General features: G+C 45.9%; 1 protein-coding gene across 3 annotated transcripts; it reads right to left on the reverse strand.

Moving 5' to 3' along the window:
• Nucleotides 1–43: 43 nt before the first annotated feature.
• CCDC106 (coiled-coil domain containing 106) lies at nucleotides 44–20,690 on the reverse strand. 3 transcript variants are annotated; one of them, XM_087713955.1, is made up of 6 exons: nucleotides 20,601–20,681; nucleotides 15,968–16,092; nucleotides 14,812–14,934; nucleotides 10,704–10,871; nucleotides 9,827–10,027; nucleotides 44–1,273 (listed from the first exon to the last, which is right to left on the reverse strand). In XM_087713955.1, the coding sequence occupies exons 1-6, from the start codon at nucleotides 20,621–20,623 to the stop codon at nucleotides 861–863; spliced, it is 1,053 nt and encodes a 350-aa protein (XP_087570081.1). In that variant the 5' UTR covers nucleotides 20,624–20,681; the 3' UTR covers nucleotides 44–860. The 3 variants fall into 3 exon arrangements, with proteins under 3 accessions (XP_087570081.1, XP_087570082.1, XP_087570083.1); XM_087713956.1 differs by lacking the exon at nucleotides 15,968–16,092 and having other exon boundaries at nucleotides 20,601–20,690; XM_087713957.1 differs by lacking the exons at nucleotides 14,812–14,934; nucleotides 15,968–16,092; nucleotides 20,601–20,681 and adding an exon at nucleotides 12,066–12,292.
• Nucleotides 20,691–22,166: the final 1,476 nt, after the last annotated feature.

Consider the following 22,166-nt stretch of genomic DNA (forward strand, 5'->3'; position numbering starts at 1 on the left):
CTGCTGGCTGCCTGCAGTTTGGCAATTCGAACCTCACCAAGGTTGACTCAGCCTTCCATCCTTCCGAGGTGGGTAAAATGAGGACCCGGATTGTTGGGGGCAATAGGTTGACTCTGTAAACCGCTTAGAGAAGGCCGTAAAGCACTGTGAAGTGGTATATAAGTCTAAGTGCTAATGCTAACATGTTAGCTGTTTCAAGTTAACTGTGCAACAATTACAACCAATCAATCTATCCGTGATGTTATTGATTGTGGGATGGGACACATCATGGTTGTTAGCTCCTTTGTCATTGTTTTTCCTCTAGCCAAACTCTCAGGAGGGAGAATGAAAACAATCCTGCAGCTGTGGGAAAGCCTTTAAAGATGGAAGCATAGATGGGCAGATCTATAGTCAAGTAATAATCCTAGGAAACCACTTCCAGACCCTTTTTGTAAAGATACAATGGCCCTACCTGTGAAACAGTGGATTCATTCAGTATTTAAACCTAGGAAAAGTTGGGAGATTGTTGGGCATCAGGGTAGAAAACTCAGGGAAACCCTGTGAGAGTTTGGTGAGAATTTGGCTCTCCAATATTTCGGATCTTCAGGGCAGTTGTTTGTTGCAGCAATGATCATCTAGGTTGGAAGAGAGAAAGGCTAAGTGAATCACACCTGGCCAGGGAGATGGGATACTCAAGAGCACTCACCTGGGTTACCCGGCTCAATTTCCTCCAAATCACAAAGGTGTGATACCACACATCACACTTTTATTTTAATAGGGATAATGGATGGGGCCGGAGGGGGCAGGATGTACAGAGAAAGAGAGCTCAAAGGACTGGCAACATAGGTTCCAGCAGTACTTATGTTGCTCCAGGAGAAGATTCATCGCTTGTAGCATTCAGCGATTGGCAGAAGTTGCTTGGGTGGCACAGCAGGAGAAGGGACAGAGTTGCCAGCAACTAAGCCAGGAGAGTCCATTTTCGTCTTGAAGCGGTAAGTGATGGGCAGTAGAAGCTTGCTTTTCTTGAGGGCCTGGACTTTTTTGAGTGTCTCATCATCTAGCGCCATGAAACATCGTCGGGAATATTCAAGCAGACGTTCCTTAGATGGGTCAAACTCACCCACTTCAGCCAATTTTTCAGGAGCAACAATAAGGAGCTCTGCTATGGGGGTGGTCAAGGCCACAGTGTTACGATCCACCCGATGATGTTCAAAGGCCCGACTCATGCTTTGCATCTTCTGGAAAGTGCACAGGATCTTCTTATACCGGCAGAGGACTCCATCCACATCCTTGACTGTATGGCAAGTTTAAATTCAGGTGGCCAATACCATGGAGGATGGAGACAAACAGCAGTGTAATTGAACAGCAAAATGCAGAAAGAGAACAGCAGCGCCCCATGAACACCAGACATCATGAAAGCCAAGATGAAAGAAATGAAAAATTAAGGCAAGAAAGCAACAAGTTAGGATGGAGAAGGCAGATAAGGACATGATGTGGAAGGGTTATAATAGGGCATATACATCAGCAGCACAGGCAAAGCAAAGGGCAGAAAATAAATCAGGCATCAGGTTAAAAATATATACATTTGTAGTTGAAAACGTCAACAGATATGAAAAGACAAAAGATAGGGACAGGGAGGATAGGTTGCAAAAAGAAGGAAAGAAAAGTCAAGCAGGAAGCATATATCACAATTTTCAAGATCAGAAATAGTAGGAAATAAGATGGTGAGCAGTTTAGGGATGGGTCAAAGAAAGAGGGAAGGGAAGGGCAAGATGAGGAAGGGAGGGAGAGAAGAGAACAGATTATATCTGTTTACCAAGACTTGAGGCTTTCATAGGAGAAGATTTGAATAAACTAAATAAAAATTCCGTTTCTATACATCTTAACAAGATATCTCTTACAAACATTTTAACGAAAGCTTCCACAATACCTGGCACGGCCCGTACTGGTTGAGGCTGGTTGAGAAGAATGTAAAATGTCTGAGATGCTCAGCTGTCTATCCTTGCAATACTGTAGAGCAGGGCTGTCAAACTAGCAGCCCACGGGCCGGATGCGTGGTGCGCTGGCCACACCCACACACCGTTAGCAAAGGGGGGGGAAGTCCTGATATGTCATGTGATGATGCTGTGATGACCCAAGTTTGACACCCCTGCTGTAGAGATCCTTATTTTTCACTCTAGAATCTCCTTTCTACTGCTTCCTTTCTTTCCTCAAAATAAAAAAGATCTATATTATGTATGTGTGTGTGTGTGTGTGTATGTGTATGTGTATATATATAAAGTGTGTGTTTGTTCCAGCATAACTCTGAAACACCTCCAGCAATTTCAACCAAACGTGGTACACAGAGGATTTAATCTCTGGAGACAAATACTGGAAGGGGTAAGACACCCCTAAAACCTCTTGGAATGTGTGTTCTGTTAAGATACAGCCTGTTGTACCTTAGATTTAAATGTATTACATTTAAATCTAATTTCAATTTTTTTTTATTTTTCTTCTTCCTGTACCTTTTGTGCTAGATTTTTTTAGATTATGATGGCAATACTATTTTATCTTCTACTTGCCTTATATAAACATCTCTGGGTGCCTTTTGACCATTTACTTCTTACTTAAAAAAATAAATAACAAGAGCATAATGAGTGAAAACTGTTAAGGAATTAATTTTCTATTAGGAAAAAGACCCACTTTTGATGAAATTGAAAATGAAAGTAATTTTATTTAGTGAGACTGGTTAAACATCCATTTTTTAAAAATAGATTGTACGGAGAGAATGCTAAGGGGGTACCAGTAGAGAAAATAATTCATTTATTTTGATTGTAGGATATACTAAAACAAACACAATTAAAAAATTTTAAAAAATCCAGCCCAGATGGGTAAATAAGAGAGTTTACTTGCCCTTCTAGTTCCAAGTAGGGTTTTTTTTGGATCAAATTGGAAATGCTACATACTTGACAATTATTATTTTATTATACAAGTAATCCTCATGTTACAATCACAATTGGGACTAGCGTTTCTGTTGCTAAGAAAGGTGATTGTTAAGTGCTTTTATGTCCTTTTTATGTCCTTTTTTGCCATGGTTGCTAAGCGAATCACTGTGGTTGTTAAGTGAATCACACAGTCATTAAGTGAATCCAGTTCCCCCCCCCTTGACTTTTGCTTGTCAGAAGTGGCTGGGAAGGTTGCAAATGGCAGTGACATGACCCCTGGTCACTGCAACTGTTGTAAATACGTGCCAGTTGCCCAGAGCCTGAATTTTGATCATGTGACAATGGAGATTGTCAGTTGCTCTTATCTGAACTGCATGTCTTGAAGATGGCGTGGGAGGAGTCACAAATGGGTATTAACGCAGCCCTTTTGCCCTGGAGACTGAGGTAAATCTTGAGGCCACACCTCCGTTCCTCCTCTGACCTCCCAGATTAACCAATGGGTCGTTGCAGAGCACCTGGAAAGGAAGGGACAGAGAAAACACACACACATCCTTCCTGTCTGGTCCCTGACTGACCACTGAACTAACTTAGGTCCATAGCGCGGGGTGCCCTAACCGGGGGGGGGGGGAAGTGACTACTCCCACGCCATCTTCAAGACATGCAGTTCAGGTAAGACCAACTGACAGTCTCCAAAGTGAGGCGTGGGAGGAGACACAAATGGGACATACCAAAGCTAGATGTCCTTGGGAGGGAATCAATTTGCCTGAGCCCCCCAAGAGTCCAGGACTCCCTGAAGAACCCTCCTCCCGAAGCCTACCTCTGCGGAGGCGTATGTGTCTAGCCGGTAGTGTCTGATGAAAGGCGAGGGAGAGGACCAGGCAGCAGCCCTGCAGATCTCCTCGATGAGAGCCTGAGTGGCCCAGGCCGCTGAGGTGGCAGCACTTCTGGTGGAGTGTGCGTTCATGCCCTCTGGGACCTGAAGTCCGCGTGCCTCGTAGGCCTTGGAGATGGCCGCTCTGATCCACCTGCTATTGGTGGCCAGGAAGACCTTGGCTCCCCGGGTGGACGTCTGAAAGGAGACGAAGAGGGCCTCTGAGTGCCTAAAGGGCGCCGTGCACTTCAGGTAAATGCGTAGGGTTCTTCTGACATCCAGCCGATGCCAGGATCTTTCTCTATCCCTGGAGGGCTGTGGACAGAAGTCTGGCAGAACTATCTCTAATGCCCTGTGGGAGAGTTGATCTTGGGCATGAACGCAGGGTCCAGTCTGAGGACAACCCGGTTATCTAGGAAGGTGCAGAGATCCTCTCTGCTGGAAAGAGCGTTAAGCTCGGATACCCTCCTGGCTGAGGTGATGGCAACCAGGAAAACTACCTTGAGGGTCAGTAATTGGAGAGAAACCTCCTTCAAGGGTTCAAAAGTTGCCTCCGTCAGGGACTGGAGGACCGTGGGCAGGTCCCAGGTCGGGAATCGATGGACCACAGGGGGTTTCAGATTTGCCGCTCCTTTGAGGAAACGCCTAAGGACCAGGTGCTGGGATAAAGGCGGAGCGTCCACCTCACCCAGGACCGTGGAAAGGGCAGAGACTTGTCTCCTAAGGGTGCTGGGGGACAGACCTTTTTCCAGATCTTCCTGCAGAAAGTCCGAAACCTGGGGCATGGATGCTGAAGCTGGGTCGATGTCCCTTGCTCGGCACCAATCCGCGAAGGCGACTCAGGAGGCGTTATAGATGTGTGTGGTTGAATGCCTCCTGGACGCCTCAATAGTCCTAATGACCTTCGCGGAGAAATGGCCCCCTCTTAGTTGTTCCCGCTCAATCGCCAGATGGTCAGATGGAGCCACTCTGGGTCCGGATGCTTCAGAAACCTCTGGTGCAGGGACACCTCCCCTTGCGGGATCCTCCAATGGAGAGCTGAGGACAGACCCACCAGGTCTGCTAGCCAAGGATGACATGGCCAGAAGGGGGCCACTAGAACCATCTCTGCTCTCTCTGTCACTAACTTCCTCAGAACCCCGGGGATGAGGGGAAGGGGAGGAAAGGCGTAGAGGAGACCGGTCAGCCATCTGCAGCGAAGCTCATCTGTGTCTATGGTGCCTCTGGACAGGAACCTTGATATGAAGCTTGGCAGCTGGGCGTTCGCTGGAGTTGTGAAGAGATCCATTGCCGGACGTCCGAACCTCTTGCAGATCTGTTGGAAGACAGTGGGATGGAGTTGCCACTTTCCGTTGTCGACTGTCTCCCTGCTGAGCCAGTCCGCCTGTTGGTTCTCTATCCTGGAGATGTGTTCCGCTCTGATCGATCGGAGGTTCCTTTCCACCCAGTTCCCCAACCGGAGGGCCTCGTTGCGCAGGGCCTTGGCTGCCACGTTGTCTGTTAAGACCAGGACGTGGTGATCGGTCATTGTAGTCTTGAAGTGGTGTAGAGCCAGATGGATGGCTCTGAGTTCCAGCCAGTTGATGTTGTTGCACAGATCTGTTGGAGTCCAGTGGCCCTGGGCCATCTGGGATTCCAGGTGCGCTCCCCAGCTGAACAAGCTTGCATTTGTTGTGAGCACGTTCCTCGCTGGCTCCCTAAAGAGTGACCCCTTGTTTAGAGCTGGGGTCATCCACCAATGGAGCGAGAGAAGCACCTGGGGCAACATTCGAACCTTGAAGCTGGCGTCGCTCGTCCCGGCTCTCTGGTGTGGAAGCAGGAGCTCCCTGGCGTGGAGACAGGCCCAAGGCATGATCCCTATGCAAGAAATGAATTTCCCGAGGAGCCTGGAAAGAAGAACTACAGGGACAGAGCGTAACTTACGGATCTCCTGAATCAGCTGAACAATGCTGTCCCTACTCTCCCGGGAGTGGAAGACCTTGCCAGACATCGAATTTATGATGGTCCCTAGGTGTTGGAGCCTGGTAGAGGGGACTAGATGGCTCTTCTCAATGTTGATTGAGAACGCCAGGGACTTTAGAGTGTCGATGGTGAGGCCCAGATCCTGCATGGCTAGGAACTGCCTATCCCACTGTCTGGGAAACCTGGGTGCAGGGTACCTCTGATTCTGGAAGTCCGACTCAGGTGGGCGGTAAGATGCTCTCCTAGGATAAGGAGCCTGTCAGTGTTCTGACCGTCTGGTCGTGGCCGGGAAGACCTTATGCTTATTCTTGTCCTCCACCAGAATGCGGTCCAGCGAAGAACCGAACAGTTTATCCCCGGTGTAGTCTGCTCCTGCCAGGTGCCACTTTGCGCGAGATTCTGCCCGCCAGTGGCGCAGCCACAGTAGGCGCCTGGATGCGACAGAGGACGACAAAGCTCTCGAGGAATACTTTACCACGTCCAGTGTGGAGTCCGCCGAAAACTGGGTGGCTGCCTGCACCTTGGAGATGTCCTGCAACAGTCGTACGTCTGTGGCCAGGGTCCTGTCTCTTAGCTGTTCCAACCATAGCACTGTGGACCTGTTAAAAAAGGAGGCAGTCGCGGCCACCCTAATAGCCCAGGTTATTACCTGAAAGGACTTACGCCATCTCTGCTCTCTTGTCCTCTGCCTTGAGACAGTTAGATATGTCCCCAGTCACCACCGCAGAAGATGAAGCCAGGCTAGTGACTGGAGTGTCCACTGGAGGTCAATGTTCCCTCTAATTTTTTTTCAGTGTGAGCGGAAAAGTATAGTGTTTGAGCGGTACATTTTCATGCCTGAGCACCTGAATTTTTTTCACAGATGTCACCTAAGACAACAACGAAATCAGTGTTATTTGAAACTCAAAGTTATGTTTATTCAAGGGACCCGCTTAATTAAAGTGTTCTATAATATCAGTATGACTTATAATACTGCAAGTCTGCAATATTAAAATACTTGTATAGGGGATCCCCGGGATCCCCCGAAGAGATCAAATCACAACCAGTATGCCACCTTCTTGGTATATTGTTTTTATTTTCATTGAGTTTTTAAAAATGAGCATTATTTCATCCTTTTTTTCTTTATTTTTGACTGGTATCTGCAATTTGTATTAATTCTGTTCATACATATAATATAAATGAAAAACCCAGCTCTCTTTAAAAATCTTTTAAGTTCTTTCAGGTGCTCTCTTTTAGAATTGGCCAACTAATATTTCTGTTCCCCCAATTAATCCCAGGCAGAGTTAACTGAAAAAGTAATTTTTCATGAAAGGACATTTTCCTAGGATTTTAATTGTTCTTACTGTCAGATTTCTCCTTATTTCCAGCTTGAGTCTCCTTCTGACAAGTTTCCATTGCTTCTTGTCCTGTCCTCAGGTGCTATTGCTGCCGCCGCCTCCTCCTCCTCCAACAGCACCAGCACATTTGCTGCCCAGCGCTGCGGCTGAGGTGAAGCCTCCAAAGCTCCCGCTGGCGCCCCCGCAGCGTTGGGCGGAAATCCGGCAGTGCTGTTGGAGGAGGGGGAGGCGAACCAGCCTGCCACTGCCGGCCACCGCCAGCCCCGCCGCTCTTCCCACCCCCTTCCAAGCCCCACAGTCCAGCGGACGCAGCAGAAGCAGCCCCGGGGCTCCGCTGCCGCTCCCCGCATTTTCTGGATGGGGTCTCGCAGGAAGGAATCCCCTCTCCAAGGGATCCCCATCCAGAAAATGCGGGGAGCGGCAGCGGAGCCCCGGGGCTGCTTCTGCTGCGTCCGCTGGACTGTGGGGCTGGGAAGGGGGCGGGAAGAGCGGCGGGGCTGGCGGTGGCCAGTGGTGGCAGGCTGGTTCGCCTCCTCCTCCTCCAACAGGCAACAGCACTGCCGGATCCAGTTGTAGCCGCCTGCAAAACATTTCCTTTACAGAAATCTCTGCGCGGCAGATAGAAACTCTGCACGGGGCTTTCTTGCAAGGTGCGCGGCCGCGCAGCCGCGCACCTTAGAGGGAACAGTGCTGGAGGTACCTGTAGAGCTTGGGTGAAGGTAGCATTGAGGTTATAAAATCTACGTTCATTGCCCCCTGGGTTGGGAAAGGACCCTGGCTTAACTTATTGTGATTTAAGGACCTCTAAAAACATCTCTGGAGTAGGAATCTCCTCCTTCTCCACCTGGGGTCTGTGAAAGGGCCCCCTCTTGTTCCCCCCGCTCATCCTGGGGGTGGCAGTCGCAGGACTGGGCTCTAGGGGAGTGTCCAGGTCTGCCGTGGCTCTGGCCTTACACAGTAAGGAGCTAAACAAGGAGGGGGGAACAGCCTGGTAATATTGGGCGCCTCAGGGGCCTGGGCTTCCTCATCCTCTGAAAACCCCACCTCCTTCAACTCCCCTTCCTCTAGCTTCGAGTCCTCACTGGCAGTGAAGGGGGAGGGTGACCTGGATTCTCTGAGAGCAGAAGATCTGGGACGATCCTGATGACCCCTGGGGTGATCCCGGGAAGACTTTGTTCTGGAACCCTGGGACTGATGCTTCATCCCAGAAGCAATCCCCTGCGCTATGGCCCTGGCTAAGACCTCCTGGAAGCTATCAGGAAGCTCTGGGAGGGATGGGTGCAGCTCTGGGGGTTGTAAGAACTCCCTTGAGTCTGGTGATTGAGGTGCCAGCTGGCGCCTAGCAGGGCTGGGTGCCCTGCGCCCAAAGGGGTCTCCCCTTGCCTCCGAAGGATGGGCAGGCGATAGGGGGGCGATATGGAGCTGTGCCCTCTGCCCGAGCCCCTTGGGGAACCTGGGGATTCAACCCAGGCCTCTTCTAGAGTAAGAAGCTGTGGGGGGAGCGAGATCTGGAAGGAGATGGGCTAATAGTGACCCTGACCTTCTCTTAGAGGCCCTGGTTACCGGAGCCTCTTTACTAGAGGTCTCCTTCCTAGTGGGTTTGGGGGTGCTTCTCTTGGCAGGGGAACTCCCTCTGGTGACTGGGGGAACTCCCCTAGAGGTCCCCTCGTCTGGGTCTGAGTCCCCTGGAGACCTAGGCCCGGCACCCCCGCTCCTCGCCGCCTCCACCATAGTACTCACAGTTACACTGTTCACCACTTCCTGTCTCCTTGCCGGCCTCGGTTCGCTGTGTGCGTTGCCTCTTCAAAGGCTCCGTATTCTTCCGATCTCTGCCGCCGATCCGCGGCCCGAATGTCGGCCTACCACCGACTCTGGGCCCTCCCCGGATTGCTGGCAGAGTTCAGGCCCCTGTAGCCTCTTCCAGCTTTGGCGGTGTCTTCTGAGCACTCTCGGCGTCCATAGAAGGTAAGCCGGTCACGCACTCTCTCACATGCTCCAAGATAGCGGAGATGCTAAGATGGCGACCGCCAACCTGCAGCCTGATCTCCTCCGAAGCTCGGGAACGTTGGAAGATGATCCTTGCTGGTTCCTCGGTCCTCCAATGCCTTGCAGAGGTCTGCTGGAAGGTGTGCAGCCATCTCATGCGGACTTCGTGGCGCGGAGGCTTCCTGCCCTTTTACGCGGCCGTCTGGCCACTTGGGGCTCGTGCTAGCAAGCGGTGAGGCTTTAGATGCTAGCGGCGCTGAGCACGGATGAGGAAAGGTGAAGCAATCCAAAGGTAAAGAAACCTAAAAATATCTTGGGGGGAAAAAAACTTAGAAGTCTTCAAAGTGAGGGAGAGTCAGGAAAACACTCCTTCTGGGCTGGAGACTGAGGTTAATCTGGGAGGTCAGAGGAGGAACGGAGGTGTGGCCTCAAGATTTACCCCAGTCTCCAGGGCAAAAGGGCTGTGTTAATACCCATTTGTGACTCCTCCCATGCCTCACTTCGGAGATGCTACATGCTATGATGGTCATAAGTATGAGGACTGGTCATGTCATCATTTCAAACGGTCTCTAAATGAATGGTTGTAAGTTGAGCACTATCTGTATAGTAGAATAACACTAACAGCAATACTATAACTCAGTGTTGCTCAGTCTTTCTATGCTGGCTGGAGGATTCTGTGAGTTCATATACATGCATCTTAAAATTGATAAGGTTGAGAGATAATGCTAAAACCTTTGATGCCAAACCTTTGAAGCCTCAGTACTTACCTCTCTGCCTCTCCCGGATTTTAGGCTTGGCAAAGCGTCGGTGGTTAAACCCTGCTTTGAGTTTCTTGTGTTCCACAGAACCTCCTTCTTCTGGGCTGGTGGCCATCCAGGAGCTCATGCTGTCATCATCCGTCATGTTCCCATTTCGGCTCTCCAATATTTCAGATCTTCGGGGCGGTTGTTTGTTGCAGCAATGATCATCTAGGTTGGAAGAGAGAAAGGCTAAGTGAATCACACCTGGCCAGGGAGATGGGATACTCAAGAGCACTCACCTGGGTTACCCGGCTCAATTTCCTCCAAATCACAAAGGTGTGATACCACACATCACACTTTTATTTTAATAAGGATAATAATCAGACTATGGTTCTTCCTGCGCAGCTAGATTCAGCGTCTATCAACCCCAATCAGAATGGCTCCTGATTGGACTACAATGCACACGATCCCCATTATCTAGAGCAGACTTTCTCAACCTTGGTTGCTTGAAGATGTGTGGACCAGAGGTGGGTTGCTCCCTGTTCGGGCAAACTGGTAGTGGCAGTGGTGGGAGGCTCGACCTACCTGCCCGGACGCTTCTGTGCATGGGCAGAAGCGTCGCACGCATGCAAGCAAACCCATAGTGCCGGGATTTGCAACCCACCTCTGGTGTGAACACCTAGAATTCCCCAGCCTGAACACCTAGAATTCCCCAGCCAGTCTCATGTCTACTTCAATGGTCAATCCCTATCCTAAATTGTCCCCCCCCCCCGCCTTTCTCTTAAGAGCCAAAGTGTCTTGGCACTCATCTTCCACCCCTCACTTTATTTCAAGATTATTCTTTCCAATAAAGTCTTTTCCACTAATCCAGCGAAACCACTCCACTAGCCTCCAGAACATTTACCAGCATCCAGGCGGGCTGAAGAGATGAATTTGTCTAGCTGGCAGCGCAAGAAATCTCGTTCTTCTTCCAGATCTTCAATTCTTTTCTGCAGCCAAGAGTTCCTTTCCAATGCCATATGTAACTGGGTCTTCATATTGGTCACCAGAGTCAATGAAGGAGCTGGCCTCTCTGAAACATCCAAGACACAACAAGAGGCATAACATGGGGCTCCATTCATACAACATGCTGAACTGGGTTTGTGCAAACCTCTAGGTTAGGTTGAAATAGTTTGGCAGTCCCTAGTCCGGTGTCTTGTTGGGATATCCAATCATTCTCTTAGAATGCACTGTGAATCAGGCCACCAGGTTTAGCCATGATGTGGTTGATTTGTTTGGATATAATACGGGGGTGGTTAAAGTTTGTGAACCCTGTCTAATATTCAATATTTCTGCATATATCTGATAAAAAATGTGATGTGTTCTTCACACACGCCCTAAAACTACAGAGACTTCACTTAAACAGAGAGTCAAAAACATGCTACTGGTTCATTTATTAATGAGATAATGATTCAAAGCTACTTTTCCACGAGATAATGAAATACAGAATTAACATAGGCAGTCTGCAGATTCTCTGACAATTCCTGGTAAAAAAAAACCTTTGTAAAATATCAGATAAGAGCATTGTTTGCTTAATACATTGAACCACAAAGTAGCCAACCACACTGCAGCTTAGTCTCTTGTGCAAATTTCTACTTAGAAACCACGTGCTCTGTTAGGAAACTACAGTCTCTTGCAACTGCAAGGATTATGTAAGACAACACTCCCTCCCTATTCCCCAGGTTTATAGGAATCCATTAGGGCTATGCATAACTAGTCCTTGGTTAACAGCAACGTAACAACTAGCCTTTTGTTAACAACCATCACTAAGCAATGCAGTCATAAAGTAAGGCATTACATGACCATGACAGATTTACAATCTCATTTTTGCTAAGGCCACTAAGCAAACTATTGCAGATCGTTAAGTAAGATGCCGCCATGATCATCCACAGGATGCCGCCATGATCATAAAAGCCCACCCGTTGCAATTTAGCATATGAATCTCAACTACACAACCGTGAAGACACTACAACAGCAATGTTCCCTCTAATTTTTTTTCAGTGTGAGTGGAAAAGTACAGTGTTTGAGCTGCACAGTTTCATGCCTGAGCATCCAAAAGAGCAACAGTTTGAACTGCTGTCACGTCTGTTGGACATTTGCGCAACATTCCAAGCGTCAAGCGCCAATTGCGAGCAAGGTTTCAGCCTGATGAATGCCAGGCATGAAAATGTGCCACTCAAACACTATACATTTCAGCTCACACTGGGAAAAAAGGCTCTCTGCTCACCTTTTACATTGTTAGACTGGCTAGAGGGAGACATGGCACCAACAGCCGGGGTCCTGGCATTTTGCAGGCAACCTGTCCTCTCACATTCCTTTGGAATGCAACCCATTACATTTGAATTAGATTTTGCCAATTATCCTATTAAAAGATAATCCTATTATTCTAAAATATGACTAACTCAATATTAAAAACTGTAAATATTTAATGCTGATAAATAATAGCAGTAATTGTTATTTAGTATGATTAAAATCAATATTGATATATCAATATAATATCTATCAAAATTGACAATAAACACTAAAATAACAATACAAATATATAATTTGGAATATAAATGTAATAAATATAATATATAAACGCAACATAAATGTAATAAAATAATTTATCATGAAACTGTCCCCCTTTAAAGTAGTAAGATCAATTAAATAGTCTAGCAAGTTTGGACTATATGCTATGTTATGTTACTTAAGAATATATATATCTCAGAATCAGATACAACATCCACATCATTTCCAACTGAGTCAATAAAATCATATGCCATGCCAAAACTATTTTAAATAAAGATATGAAATTAATCAAGTATTGCATTTATTTTTCAAAATGAATGTACAATTTTTTTATTATTTAAGTTTTGTACCCCATCTTTTCATCTTCAACGTATTCAAAGCAGCTAACAGATTTTTTTAAAATTGAAATCTACTTAAAAACTGGTGTTAATCTAATTCAAAAAGCCTGGCTAAAAAGGGAATTATCCTTTTCTAAAACCAAAAAAGAAAGAAGAACTGCCGCAGGATTGTATTCCGTAGTATTTAATCAATGCATAGCTTTCAAATGTAATCCAAATTATATATCTAAACAACATTATAAATCATTTAAATATCAGAAGATTCGAGCATTGTTCTTTCTGATCTCTTGGCAGAAAGGATGCATACTGGCATTTTATGGAATTTAAAATGATTAAGTCCATGACACAAATTGCACAATAGGAAATCCAGGCCAGAATGCATTTAACTCATTGTATCACCAGGGACCAGAATTTAGCAGGCCCAGGGAAAAGCCAGTTTATAGCTAAATTTGATACCATTAAAAATTAAATAGGATTAAAATCTGTGGTTTATAATTTACCCAGTTGTGCCATGTAGTCCACCCCACTCCTTTCGCCGGCGTTAGCCCGCTGCACCAAGGGGGCATGTAAGAGGGAGGGGGAAAAACAAGAGGAGATACGGCCGCAGCTAAGCACGCAGCAACCTCGACGTCTAAGTGGGCGAGTCCACAGCATTCGCGCCCGCACGTCTGAGACAGGGCATAAAAAGGGAAGAAAAGGCAGGGAGGAGATGACTGGAGCCAGCTCTGTTTGGGGCGCCGGCTTGCACACAAGCGCGTCCCCCAGCGCAGGGTGGGGAAAGGCTTTGTTGAAAGATCCGAAGCGCTGCAGTCCGTATCCAGCAAACGACTGCGCGGCAGTGGGAAACTGCTGCGCAATGTTTACTTGCCATGTGTGCGGCCGCGCGGCCACGCACCTTAGAGGGAACAGTGTACAACAGTCATAAGTGCGAGGACCAGTCGCAAAGTTATTTTTTCAGTCTTGTCATAACTTTGTATGGTCACTAAACAGAGCATTGTTACTATCTGTGCTTGGATTCGGTCTCACAAAAAAAAAACACTTCTAATTGCATCTAAATAAGTGCTACCTTTGTGCCTTCACTCGCCCCCCCCCTCCCCAATAGCACTTTCTGGAGAAAGACTTATCCTGGCTACACAGCCTGGGACCCAAGATACCCCAAGTACCCTTTTCTACTGCAGTTTCCTGATGGTGATAGTGTAATTTTTCTTAGCAATTTTCCAGACTTGCCATAATCAGGGAGGAAACAGAAGGGCACTTTTCAGTTCCCAGTGACTGAAATGGATTGCCTTGACAGGGGGGTGAATTGAAAAATGTTAGCAACTGGATAGGCATGGCCATGGTGGGCATAGCCTACTCCTCCTCCTGCACCATGGGGAGGGTGTTTTCACCCTTCCCAGGCTCCGGAGGATTTCACTAAGCCTCCAGGAGGGTGAAAAAGGCCTCCCTGGGTTCAGGAAACTGGAAATGGGCCCATTTCCAGATTTCCAAGAGGCCTGTTTTTCTCCCTCCCAGAGCCTCTACTTGGGCCCTGCACTTATCTCTCATGCTGAACGGGCCGCGTGGAGACTCCTGGAGGGCCAGGGTCAGACGATTCTTGCAACAACCGGTTCCTCAAACCGAATACAAAATCAACATCCGGCTTGCCCGAACCAGCTGATTCCCACCCCTGCTCGAGGTCTTCTGCCTCCACTCGACCTATTAGATCCCATAGATTAGGCCTCCTCCGAGTCCCATCTGCCGGTCAATGTCGACTGGCAACCACGCGGAGGAGAGCCTTCTCGGTGGCAGCTCCGACCCTATGGAACGATCTCCCCGTGGAGATTCGTACCCTCACCACCCTCCAGACCTTCCGCACAGCCCTCAGAATCTGGCTATCCCGTCAGGCCTGGGGCTAAAGACTGTAACCCACCCGAATGGTATGAATGTTGTGTTTTTTTAATGACGTACTGTCCTACGTGTTAAATGTTTGTTTCCCCCCCCCCTTTTCGAGTTGTAAGCCGCCCTGAGTTCCCCCAGGGAAAAGGGCGGCATATAAATAAACTTCTCAAATCTCAAATACATGGTCCAGGAGAAAGATAAAGGATGTTTATTTGCTTATAAGGGGAAGGTAACATTGTTTCTTACCATCAAAATTTTCTAGGGTGCTCAGACCATAGTATAACTGTTGCTGTGTTTGTGTCTGGGACTCCATTTGGCATGGCTCGTCCAAATGTAAGGCTAGTTCACAAGTTTCTTTATTCTCTTTCACTGTAAACATAAATAATGGGGAGGGGAAGACATGTAAGAAACGTGGAATACACAAGGTTCAACATGCTAAACCATGGCTTGTTCAACTACAGTTTACTCAATATATCACATGGGACTTCATTTACATAATATTTCAGGCAACAGCATACACATCTTAATAATAGGTTCACATAACCCTCAAGCCAAGCAAATAATATTATGGCTTAGCAAGGGGGTTAAATTTCAGCACAATTTTGTTTGAACACATAATAGTTCATGAAGTCCTAAGCAGAGGTGAACAAAAATATTTCACAAGCAGCTAAATGAAAGACAGTTCCACCGGCAAGAAAATAAATGCAACTATGTAATAACAATTCATGTTTATGGGACATGTTGGGTAAATTATGAGGAAACTGTATAGAAGTGGTGATACTTTATCACTCCTACGTTTTTAGCTCTACAGCATGATGATGATCTGAGATTCTACCACAAAAAGAAAGAATTTTCCATATACAGATGCTATTTCTAAAATTGTTAAATTTAGAAATATCCTCCTGATCAGAAATCTTTTGATAATCCTTGCAAGATATATGACATGGGTTCCTCAACAGATGCCCATTTCTTAAAAAAAACCCACTTAGGACTGGTTTCCTTTATTATGCTAAGTCATAAAGCCTCTTTTCCAAGCCAGAAGGGGTGATTTTACGTGTAGCTTGTGAATGATAGCTTGTGGGTTAGGCAGGGGATGAGAATCCAGCCATCTGCAGTTTACCGTAATGATTATTAAGCAAATCATGGCTCATTGTGATGAAGAAACGCAATCAATTTTCTTACTAGGAGCTCCATAGGTATCTAATCAGCATATGCAGAAGCCAGAAATGGGCCTATCTGGATTTGATTTAGTGCAGCATAAGAGCAGTGAGTTGGAAGCAGATTTTCATCTTGATTTTAGTAAAATGCAAAGCTAGCTAACATGTGTCTGTCTCCATTACTACTCCATGATTATGAGGACTTTGCCTCAATCCCAGCACAATCCGCCAGCCAATATACACACCTTGCTTTGCTCCAACTCCGCAGTGACCCCTACCTACACCTGCTTGCTGGCGGTGATTACTTTCATTCATCGTCCTCCTCTCTCCCCGTCCTCCTCTCCCCCCGAGTGAGATGAGTATTTCCAACCTAAAGGACAGGATGGAAGCTATAACTAGGGCTATGAATCATATATCCCTCTTTTCTCTATTCTTAGCAACCTCTGGTCTAGATTTTCATTCCAAGTCAAGGAGTCTGAAGGTCTCCCTTCAACGAAATTCCCCAGCCATCAAGGAGCCGCTTTCAGGAAATCCTAAATCCATGATGGCACATTGTCCTAAATGGTTACTTTTCGCAACTGTTGATCTGACATTTTTAAAGATCAGAACCGCATAGATGGGAAGGGAAAATGCATAGACCTAAAAATAGAAGTGGTAGAACTTTCGTAGAAATAACAGCAATGGTAGAACTGAAACAAAGAGGCCTATGCTTCCTTCTGAACAGAGAAACTGTTGTAATTCCCTAACAGGATCTGCATTCCCTAATTCCCGCAACTAGTGGAGTTACTTAAATCCAGACTGGAAAATCTGTAGTTTTCCATTTGTTGTTAGATTATACAGTTCCCATCAATCCTAACCAATTCACATGCTGCTGAATCCATTAAATGGAGGCCAGCCCAACATCATCTGCAGAGATTTAGTTTTCTGGGTGACTTTGGGCAACACCAGGAGACAGTAAGTTCTAGTCCTGCCTTTGCCACACATACAAAAAAAAGCCAGCCGAGTGACTTTTGGAAAGATCACTCTCTCTTAGCAAAACCACCTCACGTAGTGGTTGTTGTTGTGAGAAGAATAAGAGGTGGAAGGTACTCTATTTTAGATATGTTCACCACTATGAGTTATTTATAAATATAATAAAATCAGGATACAAATAAATAAAAATATAAATTTGATAAATAACAAACAAAGCAGGCCTCTCCCCTCCCTCCTCCCCAAAAACCCTTTACAATATTTCTGCTTTTGTTTTTTACACAATTCCTTCATTGATCTCAAAGCAGTGAGCACTGTTCACATATACACAATTTCCATTTTAGTACACCACTGTGTAGGAGAGTTTACACAATGGTCACCTTTGCACATCATGTTCTCATGGTATGCTTCATTCTGCTTTGAAGATGATAGAGGAATCTAACTACTAACCAGGGTTGGGCTTCAAAATTTTTAGCAAGGGGTTCTCTGCCTGGTTGCTGGGTAGGTGTGGCCATGATGGGCATGGCCCAGTTGGCCTTCTGCACCATGGCGGTAGATGGGCGTTTTTGCCCTCTCCGGCCTCCAGAGACTTACCTGGTGCCTCCAGGATGGTGAAAATGGCTTCCCCAGGCTCCAGCGGCCTTCTGGATGTGGGAAACTTCAAAAACTTTGGTAGGCCCATTTTTCGCTCTCCCCGAGCCTCCACGTATGCCCTGCACTTACCTGCATCCAAAACGGGCCTTGTGGGGACTCCTGGGAGGGACGAGGTGGGCAGGGCCAGCCAGGAGTAGGATTTGGGGGTTCTCCAAATGGCACAGAATCTTAGCTAGCGGTTCTCCCGAACTCCTGCAAACCTCCAGCAGCCCACTCCTGCTAACTCAAACTCAGCTTGGGAGTTTTATGCTCAGTGGAGATCTCTTTTAGGGCCTCCTCATTGTCCATTGCCTCACTGTGCAAATAGAGTATAACAAAATCTCTACCTCAGTCGGTGTAATAGTTGGAGATCTAATATTTTTCATACAGCTCCTTGCTTAGGGCTGTGAAACCAATTTTCTTGCAGAAAAGATAATTCAATGGGACCAGCAATTTGATCATTAAGTGAGGTGACTGCAAAATGAAACAACATGATTTTATGATTTTACTTCAACTTTCTGTATGCATTTCGCTCCAGAAAATTATAAATGTAAGGACTGGTTGCAAAGTTACTTTTTCATCACCATCATAACAATGAACGGTATTTAAATAAGGTGGTCATTAAATGAGGATTTTCTGTAAAGGGTTTGATTTAAGGGGACCACATGGAAACATCTAATAGTACTGTAGAAAAGTTTGCTTGTCTGCCACTTTTATTATTTTTATATTACTATTATTATACAATTGTATCACAGCGGCCAGTTGTTTCGCCGGATTTGGCATTGGTTACTAGTCGGGCCCCGCCCAGGGGCCTAGGACGTCGTAACGTATTTTTGTAATTTTGTAATTTCCAAGCAGTGCGGCTTTTTGCATTTGACTGATGGTGATTTTGTCAATTTTTAACTGTTTTAAATGTAATTCCAGTGCTTTTGGAATAGCACCCAGTGTGCCAATTACCACTGGAATTACCACTGCTGGTTTGTGCCATAGTCGTTGAATTTCGATTTTTAAGTCCAGGTATTTTGTGATTTTTTTCACATTCCTTCTCGGTGACCCTGCTATCACCTGATATTGCGATGTCTACGATTGTGACCTTATTTTTCTCAACCAATGTGATATCTAGTGTATTATGCGCCAGTATTTTGTCCATTTGTATACGGAAATCCCACATGATCTTGACCATCTGATTTTCGGTGACTTTTTCAGGCTGATGTTCCCACCAGTTTGTTGCTGTTTTAATATTATAATTTTTGCACAAATTCCAATGGATCATTTGTGCTACTGAATTGTGCCGCAATTTATAATCAGTCTGGGTGATTTTTTTTACAGCAGCTGAGTATGTGATCAACAGTTTCATCAGCTTCTTTGCAAAGTCTGCATTTGGCATCATCAGAGGATTTTTTGATTTTGGCCTTAATGGCATTTGTGCGGATAGCTTGTTCTTGCGCAGCCAGGATTAGTGACTCTGTTTCTTTCTTTAATGTACCTGTTGTTAACCATAACCAAGTTTGTTCACTGTCCACTTTATCTTTTATTTTTTCCAGTATTGTATCACAGCGGTCAGTTTCGCCAGATTTGGCATTGATTACTAGTCAAGCCCCACCCAGGGGCATAGGATATCGTAACGTCGCTGAAATTATTATTAATAATAATTTATTGATTAATAATTAATAAATTTATTAATAATTAATTATTAATCCGAACCAATTAATAATTAACTGATCGACTGTCTTTCTTTTCATCAAATAACTTGTCACTCATCAGTATCTTACACCCACACCCTTCCTCTTCTTTGCCCACAGTCACAGGATCAAAATTTAGGTAATGGGCAATCAATATGTATTTATGATGGTTGCAGTATCCACCAGTTATTGATCACCACTTGCAGTCTTTCCAACTGGCTTCTGACAAGCAAAGTCAATGAAGAAGCTGGATTTGCTTACTGACTGCTTCACAGCAATAGGAGTGATTTGCTTAACAATTATGGCAAAAAAAATAAGGTTGTAGAATTGGGTGTGAGTCACTTAACAACTGGCTTGCTTAGCAATAGAAATCCTGGTCCCAATTGTGCTCGTAATTCAAGTTAGCTGTAGTAACTTTCAAATTAATGAACACAATCGAAATACATCACTAGTTCTTTTTCTATAAGCATTGTAATATTGCTTTGTATTGCTTTATATACATAAAAACTAATAGCATAAAAAGCCTCTGAATAAACCAAATTAGTAGATTTTATGTTAACTTTTTCCAAGCTACCCCTTTCCCCTCTGCACATGCATTTTTGTTATTAGTTGTGAAGTCATGTCGACCCATCGCGATCCCATGGACAATGTTCCTCCAGGCCTTCCTGTCCTTCACCATCCTCTGAAGTCCATTTAAGCTCACGCTGGACTGCTTTGGTGACTCCATCCAGCCACCTCATTCTCTGTTGTCCCCTTCTTCTTTTGCCCTCAATCTTTTCCAACATTAGGCTCTTCTCCAGTGAGACTTTCTTTCTCATTACATGGCCAAAGTATTTGAGTTTAATCTTCAGAATCTGGCTGATGTCAATTTAAAAGTCAAAAGCAAGCAATGTCAGGAGGTGAGGCAGTTTTGCAAGTGCTAGCGAATCAGACTGGAGTCAGAAAGTTATTTTTCAGCAGTATCTGGGACCTACCAAGGGGACTTGGGGCACACCTGTGAGAAATCTATAAGGTACACCCAATTAGTCCAGCCTATTCTTCAACGCAGGGGACTTCGTTAATTTATGCCCCACGCTTAGCATCAAACCCACCCTTCCTTACAGCACCCTCCTCTGACTCTGCATCCCCCCCCCCCATACCAGCAAACTCTTGGTACAGCATGAGATGCCAATCAAGTGCCCTGGACGGGCGAATCCATAGCAACCCTCCCATCCCCCCTCTCTCCATTAAAATCAGGCCTTTGGCAAAGAAAATCCAGAGTCCATTACCACTACTCCAAAATGGCCCCGGCTGTTGCCCTGCGATGAAGAAGCCCTCCCTTCTTTTCTCAACCCCCACTCCTTCACATCTCGGAGCTGACGTGCCAGGACTTTGGAGATGCCAAAGGACCACCGCGCGCTCCCGCCGGTGCGCCCAGGTGCTCGGAGCGCGACAGGTTGGGGTGTTCGCCGAACTGGTTTCAAGGGAAGCCCGCACCGCTTCTTCGAAGCGGAGATGATGCGGAAAAGCGTCGAGGGAAACCGACCCGGCGATTTGGCAACGGGCCGACCTGCAGCCCCGCTCCCGCCAACCCCCAGCCGCCTGAACTTTTTACCTTCCTCGCCCGAGTGCCCGCATCCACAGCTGAGCATCCCAAGCCGGAGCTTCGGGTAGGCGAGCGGCGCTGGGTCGCTCCTGTAAAGTGCGGCGTGAAGAGGAGGAGCCGAGGAGGAGCAAAACGGCCTTAAGCTGGGAAAGTTGGGGGTGGTGTTTGTTGTGTGTAAATTAAACCTAAGCGAGAAACCCAAGCATCTCTACGACGGTGGCAAAGATCCATCGCCCGGTTCGGATACCTCCACAAGTGACTCCCGGCACGTGGGAATAAGCCATTAAGATCTCATCTCACCTTCAGCACTGTATTTTCCACTTAAACGTCCAGCTTGTCAGAAATCAAGAAAGGCAGAGGAGACCAGAAGGCTGGCTAAATATGGAACCCAGTGTGGAGATACCTATTTCCTCAGAGAATCAAGGAAAGGCAAAACTTCTATTTCTGTAGAGAAGCAGAAGAGGATGCTATTGCTATTGCCTTTGGGTTACACACCCAAGCAATGCACTAGAAACCAGGTCAAGTTATTTTTATACAATTTACCACAGAAAACAAGAGAGAGTTGCTGATTGGTTACATATTCCCACAAAGCAAATCCATCACATGAAACCCATAATTGATGGTAGTAAATCTTACTTCGTTATCACATCAATCAACTATCCTGGATATGGATTTTTGTTATGATAATGATAAACTTTGCTCACCTCTGGAGCCTCGTCCAGATGCCTCTAACCACTGCTTTAGATAAACATGTTACCTTCCTTGATTTCAGTAACAAGATGTCTTAGTTAAGTATCAAGGGTCTAGTCTATTTTTCTATTTAGTTGGTCTTTGACTAACAATCATTCATTCAGTGATGCTCAAAGTTATAACTAAAACTTAAAAAAAAGTGCTCTTACAATAATTTTTCATACTTACGACTTTTGCAGCTTCTCATGGTCATGTGAATGAAATTTGGATGCTTGGCAACTGACTCATATTTATGAAGGTTGCAGTGTCCAGGGGCCATGTGCAAAGCCCCATCCGCAGGATGCAGGCAGCATGGAGAACCACATCCCCTCCGGTCCATGGAAAAATCTCTCCACGGAACTGGTCCCTGGTGCCCAAAAAGTTGGGGGCCATTGTCGTAAAAGACTGAAGGCTGAATGGGGAGGGAGGCAAAACTGTTTGTATCCATTTAGAAATATGTGGTTATCTTCTGTGTAGGAAGCTAACTAATCAAGCTGCCTGCCTTAAAGGTTTTTGCCCTTATGGTGGCTATACGGGTAATTTAATTACTGAAGAAGAAACAGATTCATGAAAATCACCTATAATTGCCTGATAACCACTATTCAAGCTGAAAAAAGCTAGAAAGCAGCACGTTTTTCAGGATGTGACAATGCTGCGATCTGATCATTTTCAGCAATTAAAGGAAATCTGTGAACAAAAGTATGGAAGTTTGCAATCCTAGGTTATTTTATTTAGAACTTTCTATGAAGCCTAATAAATAACAAGCACTGAACATGATGTTCTCTAGTTAGATATTTAAACATCTGCAAGCAACCAAGCTCAGAGAGCACCAAGGACTCCATAGTT

This window comes from Thamnophis sirtalis, unplaced genomic scaffold, assembly GCF_051295495.1.
Source record: "Thamnophis sirtalis isolate CommonGarterSnake01/CBP01778 unplaced genomic scaffold, rThaSir2_p1.2 scaffold_4, whole genome shotgun sequence".
NCBI classification, from domain to species: domain Eukaryota; kingdom Metazoa; phylum Chordata; class Lepidosauria; order Squamata; family Natricidae; genus Thamnophis; species Thamnophis sirtalis.

Excerpts from the sequence above, each read along its gene's own strand:
- CCDC106 (XM_087713955.1), bottom strand. The coding sequence starts at position 20,623 with ATGCGGGCACTCGGGCGAGGAAG. Across the intron at positions 16,093-20,600 it reads CGGGCACTCGGGCGAGGAAG|GTTGGAAATACTCATCTCAC; the intron begins GTAAAAAGTTCA and ends CCTGTCCTTTAG. Across the intron at positions 10,028-10,703 it reads TTCAGCCCGCCTGGATGCTG|ATGATCATTGCTGCAACAAA; the intron begins GTAAATGTTCTG and ends CTTCCAACCTAG.